Source organism: Manihot esculenta, chromosome 16 (genome assembly GCF_001659605.2).
Source record: "Manihot esculenta cultivar AM560-2 chromosome 16, M.esculenta_v8, whole genome shotgun sequence".
Classification (NCBI taxonomy): Eukaryota; Viridiplantae; Streptophyta; class Magnoliopsida; order Malpighiales; family Euphorbiaceae; genus Manihot; species Manihot esculenta.
In genome coordinates, this window is record NC_035176.2 from 23684803 (window position 1) to 23695189 (window position 10387).

At 40.8% G+C, this 10387-nt stretch overlaps 1 protein-coding gene across 1 annotated transcript; it reads left to right on the forward strand.

Annotated features, from left to right (window-relative positions):
- The first annotated feature begins 2607 nt into the window (after positions 1 to 2607).
- Positions 2608 to 3450, forward strand: LOC110603255. Its single transcript, XM_021740957.1, has one exon. It carries the CDS (start codon positions 2608 to 2610, stop codon positions 3448 to 3450), a length of 843 nt encoding a protein of 280 aa, XP_021596649.1.
- The last annotated feature ends 6937 nt before the right edge of the window (positions 3451 to 10387 follow it).

The following is a 10387-nucleotide window of genomic DNA, read 5'->3' on the forward strand; positions in this document are numbered from 1 at the left end:
AAACCGACATAGATGACTTCAGATCGTAGTCAGGATTCGTATTCATTTTAAATGGTGGAATTGTTAGTTGGAAAAGTTCCAAGCAGAGCACTATAGCAGATTCTATAATAGAAGCTGAGTATATAGCAGCATCAGATGCAGCTACAAGGGCAGTCTGGTTGAAGGAATTCATCTCAGAGTTGGGAATGGTTCCCAGCATTGCAAATCCTGTGGACCTTTATCATGGTAATAATGGTGCCATAGCACAGGCAAAGGAGCCCAGATCTCATCAGAGATCTAAACACATACTCAGACAATATCACCTTATTCGAGAGATCATTGATAGAGGAGATATCAAAATATGCAAAGTAGACACAAATGACAACATTGCAGATCCACTGACTAAGCTTCTTTCACAGGTCAAGCATGATCAGCACACTAGGTCTATGGGTATTAGATACTTATATGATTAGGCCTAGTGCAAGTGGGAGATTGTTAGTGTATATGCCCTAGGCCATTATCTTGGACCTTTTTGTATGTCATTTTGGTTATTAATAAAAGAGGTTTTTATCATTATTATTTGTTTGCATGTTACATAATAATGATTATCATCCCTGGTTACTTATTATTATGTTGATAATAATAAAATATAACAGTTATGATTATTGATTGATAATCATGAGATGATTATGTATATGTTGATATAATTCAATAATCATAAATACTTGTTAGAGAACAAAGTATTGGATGGACCCGCATTGAGATCACTACATGGGTCATTGTCATAAGTGAATCTCAAAGTAGTTATGTCTTAATTCTTTGACTTGAGATTGTCATAGTTTCCAACATAAGGACTATTATGTTTTGACATAACCAAACATTGTCTTTAATCGGACAATCATAAAGGTTATGATTGAGCATAATAGAGATTATGTAGAGGATAATGAACAATCAAGATAGGATTTGTCCCTCTCTATGAGAGAGATATCTTCTGGGCCCCTCGATAAGTGAGAGTGAGAAATGCATGGCCGTGCTCAAATGAATTGATAGTGTGATCAAAATCATTTGAATTTATCAGTCTACTTAGAGATCAAGAAATCATAAGTTTGAATATTATAAGTTTGACATTGACCATGACTTATGTTCAAACTAGATATCGTGTGATAAAATGATTAATACATGTTCTATTTAATAGGCTATATCGGACTATTGATCCTCATATTAGTTGGGTAGTCATAATGTCTTGCTAGAGGCCACTTATGACTTATAGGCCTTGTTGGACTTGGCCTATTGCCAATTAATGTGAGCCTATTGGGTCACACACAAGAACGTTATTGATGTGCTATATTAATGGGCTAAAAGCCCATTAGTATAATTAATAATAATAATTTGTTATTATTATTAATTATTTATTATTATAAGATAATAATATTTAAAAGATCTGCAGTCTATCTGTAACTGTTATACATAAAGAACTCTATCACATAAAGATATTTGAGTATCTGCGAGATTGTGATAGTGGATTCCGAATACAATTCTTTTGGGAAAAGAGTAGTACAACTCTTTTAGGAAAAGAGTTGTGGGAAAACAAAAAGACTGAAACATATAAATACTCTTTCTACGAAGAAAGAGTTGACGACAGTTTTTAGAAAATTCAGTCTAACCGTTGTAGATTGTGGAGCACATAATCTATCCATCCTTGAGAGAGCTAGCACTCTAGAAGGATAGAAGACGTTCGTGTGGATACCATTAAGGGTGTTCGTTTGAAAAGGCATCACCATCAGTCCGGTATTGTTTCTTCTTGATGAGATTAACAGGTTAGTCTCATATCCATCTTATTAATTAAACGAAGCACTCGGATTCTGGGAAAGGAAATCAACAGAGATTTTATTTTTTCCGCTGCGCAACTGGGTTGCAATAATCTCGGGATTTCCCAACAGTGTGTCCTATCCTTCAAGAAGGAGAGCAACAGGTAAACGCCATTGGAGGGTTCAATGGACAACAATTCAATGGACAACAAAGGAAGTATGACCCATTTTCAAACACTTACAATCCAGGGTGGAGAGATCATCCAAAGCTTAGCTATGGGAATAGACAGTAGAACTACCAACCAAGAACCAACTATCAAGCTGCAAAATTAGGTATGTCTCTAGAAGACATTGTTCAATCCCTTGCTAATAGCACTCTTGCTTTTCAACAGGAAACGAAATCAAGCATCCAGAATTTGGAGAATCAAATTAGCTAACTTGCTACATCAGTGAGCAAGTTGGAATCATAAGGGAAACTGTCGTCCCAAACTGCGCCAAATCCAAAACAGAATGCAAGCGCAATTACGCTACAAAGTGAGAAGGAGTTGGAATCTGCCAGCCCAAAGAGGCTTGCCCAAGGTAGTACGGAAGACCAGAAGGTAGAAGCAGAAATAGAGATTCCAGAAGTGAAACAACCCCAGAAATCTGAGGAAGAACAATCCCCAATGCTGGTAATACGTCCACCTTTTCCCTAAAGACTTGCACAAACAAAGAGGGAAAAGGAAGAGAAAGAGATCTTAGAGATATTTCGCAAAAATGTAAAGACAAATGCATGTTTGCTATATCATGTAAAGTAGGAAACCTTGAAGTCAAAAAAGCAATGTGTGACTTAGGAGCTTCCATAAATGCTATGCCTCTATCAGTTTATTTGTCTTTGGATGCAGGCCCTTTGAAACAAAAAGGAATCACACTCCAACTAGTCGATAGATCAATAGTCTATCCCAAGGGCGTGTTGGAAGATATTTTGGTCCAAGTAGGAAAATTAATCTTCCCAGCAGACTTCTTTGTCCTAGACATGGAGGACGACAATTCATCCAACTCTACAGATTTGTTGCTAGGAAGACCATTCCTTAGCACAACTACAACGAAGATTGACGTGCATGAAGGCATGCTCACAATGGAGTTTGATGGAGAAGAGGTAAAGTTTAATATCTATGATGCAATAAAGTATCCTGATGAAAAATTTTCTGTTTGCAGCATAGATGTAATCGACCCTCTCGCTCAAGAAGCATTTGAACTAAGCAAGGAAGACAAGTTGGAGATAGTTCTAACTGAAAACTTGACATTAGATTACCTTGACGAGTGCACAACCCAGTTCGATGAAGAGATCATAGAAACCATCCACTCATTGGATACACCAGACCAGAAGGTAAGTACCTCTAATTTACTTTCAATACCCAAATCTCACCACAAACTTCTCCCTTCAATTCTTCAGGCACTGGAGATTGAGCTAAAGGCTCTTCCCATGCACCTGAAGTATGTCTTCCTAGGGAAAGAAAACACCCTTCCGATCATAGTCTCTAATAAACTGAGTAAAGGTGAGGAAGATAAGCTTGTTCAGGTACTGAAGGAGTATAAGGAAGCAGTTGGGTGGACAATCGTAGATCTTAAGGGATTAAGCCCCCTCTACATGCATGCACAAGATCCTCCTTCAAGAGAATAGCAAGCCAAAAAGGGAACCACAAAGAAGATTAAACCCACCTATGATGGAAGTTGTAAAAAAGGATATACTAAAATTGCTTGATGCATGAATAATATATCCGATTTCATACAGTAGATGGGTAAGTCCAATCCAAGTCGTGCCAAAGAAGACAAGAATAACAGTAATAACCAACTCAAAAGGAGAATTGGTTCCCACTCGTGTTCAAAACGAGTGGAGGGTTTGTATAGACTATCGCAATTTGAATTCAGTTGTAATATCCGGCTAGACTCCGGTATCGGAATTTCTACCGTCTGGTGGAATCTCGGATGTCGGAACTCTCTAGAAGGGTAAAATCATGTTTTTATAAAATGTTTTCATGTATTTTATGGTTTTAAGTAAGAAAGAAATTGAGTTTTGAATGAAAAAGACCAAGGGAGGAAATCCAGGTTCGGCCGCCGAACCTGGTGCACTTTAGGGAGCACCTTTGGCCTCCGAAGGTGGTTTGGCCAGCCACCTATAAAAGGCCCCATGTCTGAAAATGGGAGAGTTTTCTTCCCCATTTTCGGACAGAGGTGAGTCCATGCCCTCCCATGGTTAGTTTTGATGATTTTCTTCAAATCTTTCAAGTTTTAACAAGTTTTAACTTGGTATTTGAAGTTTGGAGCTAAAGATCAAGTTTTGGAGCTTGAAGATGCAAGGAGCTAGATTTCTCCTATCTCCAAGTTAAGGATCGCATCTCCTCTCGATCTTCAAGAGGTAAGCTTAGATCCTACCCTTCTTGTATGTTTTATGAAAGTTTTGAGGGGTTTTAAGAGGGTTTATTGCATGATTAGAGTATATGCATGATGTTAGGATTTATGTGAGTTCTATGAATAATGTATGTTATATGTGTTGCTAGATGTGTTGTTGTTGGGGTATAGGCTAGTTTGAAACTCCTATATGCTTATGTATGTGTGTATGCATGATGTGGGAGTGTTGAATGTGAGTTTGGAAAGTTTGGGAGGCATTTATGCATAGAAGGCTGAGTTCTGCCATTTTTGGAAGAACTCAGGTTCGGCAGCCGAAGCCATGTTCAGCCGCCGAACCTGCCTGTGGTGGCATGTTGTGGCTATCGAACCCTGCCCCCAAAAGTTGGACTTTCGGCTCTGGAGGGGAGTTTCGACCGCCGAAGGTGCCGCCGAACATGCATGAGTTTCGGCTCTGGAAGAAACTTTCGGCCGCCGAAGGTGCCGCCGAAGGTGCATGAGTTTCGGCTCTAGAGGGACTTTCGGCCGCCGAACCTGCCGCCGAAAGTGCTATGTTCAGCCTTCCTTTGCATGATTTCTATGATTGTTTTATGATGTTTTAGGGGGTTTTGGGGGAGTAGTTTAGAGTTATGTTAGTGTATGTTTGGTCCCTCATTTTGAGTCCACCTGTGTAGGTTCGGACCCGAGGAACCGAGGACCCCAATAGTGAGCTAGCTGCTTCAGAGTCAGCCTAAGGTGAGTAGAATGAATATTTATGTATCAAATTAAATCAGTTTTGAGCATGTTCATGCATCATGAGTACCATATTATTTACTAGGTTGTTTGCATTAGAATCCATGAATATATTGCATTGCATATTATGATGTTGATGTGGATGGATGTTGGATGACCCATTAGTCCTTGATATGATGAGATATGATATGATATGATATGGAAGTCCAGGTGTGGCCTGCACTACACCCCTGGCATAACGTAAGAGAAAGTCCGGGTGTGGCCTGCACTACGCCCCCGGCACGATTGGATATGTATGATATGTTATGTATAAGAGAAAGACCAGGTGTGGCCTGCACTACGCCCCTGGCATGATTGGATTATGTGGAGGGCTATTGGTGACAAGTCCATCCTTGATGTGTATTGTTTGTAATGTGATGCATTTCATGAAAGCATGGATTTTAATATAATGTTTTACTATTCTGCTCACTGGGCTCTAGTAGCTCACCCCTTTCTTTTAACCCCTCAGGTTTGCAGGTTCGGGATAGACCGGGGAGTCTTCCAGGTTGAAGTTATGTCTTTGTAATAGTTAGTTGTGGACATGAATTGCAAAATGATGTATTGTAAAATAGTGTAAAATAATGTATTGAGGATTAGTATTGTGCTTAGCCCTAATGTATGAGAATCCCCTGTTATACATGATCTTTTGTTAATGTTTTAATGTTAAAATTATGTTGAACCAAGCTTAACATATGTTATGTTGACCCAACTAGAGCATTTGATGAGGGCTTTAGTATGGGAGTGTAATGCCCGGCTAGACTCCGGTATCGGAATTCCTACCGTCTGGTGGAATCTCGGATGTCGGAGACCTCTAGAAGGGTAAAACCATGTTTTCATGAAATGTTTTAATGTTTTGATGATTTTAAGTAAAGAGGATTTGAGTTTTTGAATAAAAACACCCTTGGAGGAAACTCAGGTTCGGCCGCCGAAACTCAAAGTTCGGCCGCCGAACATGCATGCTTTTCGGGTGAGCCTTAGGCCCCCGAAGGCATAGGTTGAGGAAAGTCCAGGTTCAGCCGCCGAACCTCAAGTTCGGCCGCCGAACATGGCATGCATGCGGAGGCACGTTCGGCCCCCGAACGTGGCCTGGCCAGCCACTATAAAAGAGCCCCTTAGCCGAAATGGGCGAGCTTTCTCCCCATTTTCGGCCAAGGTGAGCCCTTCCGCCATTCCTCACCATCCTTGAGTTCTTTCCTTCAAATCTTTCAAGATTTTCACAAGTTTTTACGTTGTTTTGAAGATTTTCGAGTTTAAAGCAAGTTTTGGAGCTTTGAGGTTCAAGAACTCAAAAATCTCCCACCTCCGAGTTTAGGACGTCTCTCTCTTGATCTTCAAGAGGTAAGAGCCGATCGTAAGCTCATTTCATGTTTAAAGTAAGTTTTATGCAAGATCTAAGGGGTAGAATGCATGTTTAGCTCATAGTTAGGTTTTTTAGTTAATGTTATGTTTTGAGCAATGTATGTTGGATTTGTGTTGTTGTTGTGTGTTGTAGTTGGGGTTTAAGTTAGTTTGAAGGCCCTAGGAGCCAATGTATGTATATTTGCATGTTTTGGTTGAGCTAAATGCATGATTGGAAGTTTTGGAGGCAAATGTGCTTAAAGGAGCCAAGTTTCTGCCCTTTGGCAGAAACCAGGTTCGGCAGCCGAAGGAACTTTTGGCCGCCGAACATGGCTGGGGAGGCAGGCCTTTCGACTGCCGAAGTTGCCCCCGAAAAGAGACTTTCGTCTCTGTCTGGGACTTTCGGCCGCCGAAGGTGCCGCCGAACCTGCCCTGTTCTGCCTTCCTTTGCATGTTTCTGCATGATTGTTTTGAGGTGTTTTAGGGGGTTTTTGGAGGATGTTTTTAGAGTTATGTTCTAGTTGTTTGGTCCCTCATTTGAGTCCACCTGTGTAGGTTCGGACCCGAGGAACCAAGGACCCCAGCAGTGAGTTCAGCTGCTTCTGAGTCAGTAGAACTTCAGCCAGAGGTGAGTAGAATAAACTTTTATGTTTTAAAGCAAATGAATTATACAGTTGAGCATGTTCATGCATCATGAATGCCATGTGATGAATTAGGTTGTTTGCATTAGAAATCACGAATATGTTGCATTGCATTTATGATGTTGATGTGGATTGGTTATTGAATGATCCTTTAGTCCTCCTATGGTATGATGATGCTACGGCATGATATGGTATGGAAGTCCAGGTTGTACCCATTCTACGTCCCTGGCACTATGTAAGAGAAAGTCTAGGTTGTACCCATTCTACGTCCCTGGCACATTGGTATGCATGATATGTTATGTTAAGAGAAAGACCGGTTGTACCCATTCTACGTCCCGGCACTTTGGAATGTAGAGGACTATTGGTGACAATACCATCCGAGATGTGATTTGTTGTGATGTGTTGCATTACATGATGGCATGAGATTTAAATGTTTTCTATTGTTCTGCTCACTGGGCTCTAGTAGCTCACCCCTTTTCCCTAATCCCCAAGGATTGCAGGTACGGGCTAGACAGAGAAGTCAAGAAGAGTAAAGTCTTATGTTTGTAATAGATAGACAGTGGACATGATGAATTGTATAATGATGTAAAGTTAGAATAATTATTTTATGTATAATGATATTGAGGATTAGAAGTTGTGCTTGACCCTATAGATGTTGTAATCCCTTGTTGATACATGATCTTAATGTCTATTGATGTTTATGTTTAACCAACTCAACTTATGATGTATCGCCCCTTGGGGCATTGATGGGATCCCACAGAGGGGTCAAGTTTATGATTAAGATTATGTTTAGTGCATGCACAGGTTGAGTTTGGTGTATGAGGAATGAATGAAAGAAAAGTTTTTTTTAATTTTTATGTATGATTGTTGATCATGTATGGGATTAAACAGGTTTACAGGTTTCATGTCAGGCTTGCTACGGGTCCCGGCGGCCTTAAGCTGATCTGGATCCTTGCGCCGGTAGCGGTCCGATTTTCGGGTCGTTACAGGGAGTTTTTATGTATTCAGTTTTAGTGCATGCACAAGTTGAGCTTGGTGAATGAAAAGGTTTAAGTTTTTATGTAAATGTATGATCATGTATGGGATTTAACAGGTATACAAGATGTATGTTAGGCTTGCTACGGGTCCCGGCAACCTTAAGTCAATCTGGATCCTAGCGCCCGTAGCCGTCCGATTTTCGGGTCGTTATAGATTGGTATCAGAGCCCTAAGTTCATATGGTCGGACCTATAGTGTGTCGGGCTCATAGATGTTATAGAAGGGGCAAGTACAATAGGAAAATCATGTCCACTAGGATAGGATGTGGAGTCCTGTCTTGAATAATGATGTGAAATGCCATGATTTTATGCATGTGCATTAATGTTATGCTATGTATGTGATGCGGGTTCATGTGTTTCCACATGGACCATTTGATGCTAATGTTTTATGTGATGTGTTGTTTTTCAGTAAGCAAGATGAGAGGTACTCGTCGATCTGCACGATTGACTAGAGTCCCATCAGAAAATGAGGGCATGGATGCCCGTCCCCCTGCATTGCCAAGTGCAATGTCATGTAGATCAAGCAGAGAGAGAGTGTCAAGGGATCCTAGAAGGTCTTTTGATACTAGCAGAAGGGGAACAGATCTAGGAGGAGGATCTTCTGATGTGAGTGAAGTGATGGATGAGGATCAGAGAAGGGATGGAAATCTGGATGTGAGCATGTCTGAGGAGGGTACAGGGGAGTCTCAGGGAGGCGCTCAGGCCTCGGGGTTTGGTTATCCACCCCAGTATCCACCCTTTCCACAGGGCCCAGGGTATCCGATGGGGGGTACATCGAATTACTCCAGCTTTAACCCATACCCTACCTTCATGCCTTATCCACCTTGCTATCCACCATACCCCCAATACCCAATGTATCCACCCTCACCTTTCTACCCAAATGTGACAAACCCTAATCAAGGGAATGTTGCACCTCCTCCACCACCCCCTGAACCTGCAGCTCCTGAAGTCTAAATACCCAAACCTAGCTCATCTAGGAGGAGCAGAGTTAAGATGACTGATTACTTGAAGTTGGATGCTCCCAAGTTCAAGACGGGAGATGATCCTTTTGAGTACTTGAAGACAGTGAAGATGATTACAGATGAGTTAGGGGCAGATGACAATAGAGCCATTCAGATGGCGGGGTTCACACTCAAATGCAAAAAGGCCCGTGAGTGGTTCAAAAATTATGTGGACCTGAGATTGGACAGTTTGACCTGGGAGGAGTTTGCAAATGAATTTGCAGGATGGGCTTTCCCTGATAGCTCCAGGGAGCTGAAGATGATTGAGTTTGAACAGCTAAGGCAGATAGAGGAGATGAGTGTAGATGAATTCACTGATAGATTCCTGGAGCTGTTACCGTTTGCAGGGCAAGCTTTTGACACAGACCTGAAGAAGTCTAGGAGGTATGTCATGAAGCTCTACTCCAGGTATTCCTCTTTGATCCAATCAGCAGAGAGGGAGAGTTTCCATGCTATAGTGGATATGGCTCGGAAGATAGAGACTAGCGCAATAATCGAAGGGAAAGTTAAGCAGTCAGTGGCACAGTCTTCGAGTTCTAAGACCCCGGGCAGGGGAAGGTTAGACTCCTCTTGACTCGCGGTTGTCGAAGCCGGTCAAAAATAACCTCTATGGTTATCAACAATTTTACAACTGCAGATAGTGGTAAAGGATCGAATCCATAGAGAATTGAATACTTATCTATTTTTCCCAAACAAGGTCAACTGAATCAACTGAAAGCACAATTGTAAGCAAGTAACTGAAGGTAGAATAAAAGTAAAGTGCAATAAAGTAAAAAGGGGGGTTTTGAGATTGATTTGACTAACAACTATTGAAAGCAATTAAAACAACAAGTAATTAAAATAAAAGAGGAAATCGATATGAGAAAGGTCTAGTTGAAGATATGGATCCACTTTGGTTGTTTGGGTTGATCATTGAAACTTATGTTTTCTTGATTGGTTCAATAGATTAGTTATGGAGATGGAAAACACTTCTCACCACCATGTCTCTCCTTATGATTAAATCAATTAGGGAACGTCCTCTAATCAATTACTAATTAACAAATTGCCAAGGAATTTCCTTGGACCTTAGGCATCAAAACAATTGTCAATTGCATGAAGAAAGAGAGAGATCCAATCCTAGCTACTCAAACGCATGAGATGTTGCTAGATCATACAATTCCTTAGTCTTTACACCAAGTGTTCTTAGGTAAGAATATTTTCAGCAATTACGGACTAACAAATATCCCAACTAACAATCAATTAACTTTGCAATCAAGAATCAAGTGGCCAATTTGATCAAAACAACAAAACAATCTTAGATTTAAGCACACAATTGCATGAACATTGAATAAACCAAAAGCAAACACTTTATGTTCAGATCTCACAACCCTTTAAACAACCTTAGTTTCAACAAAACTTCAACTAGAATTAGGGGTTTCAGCCACT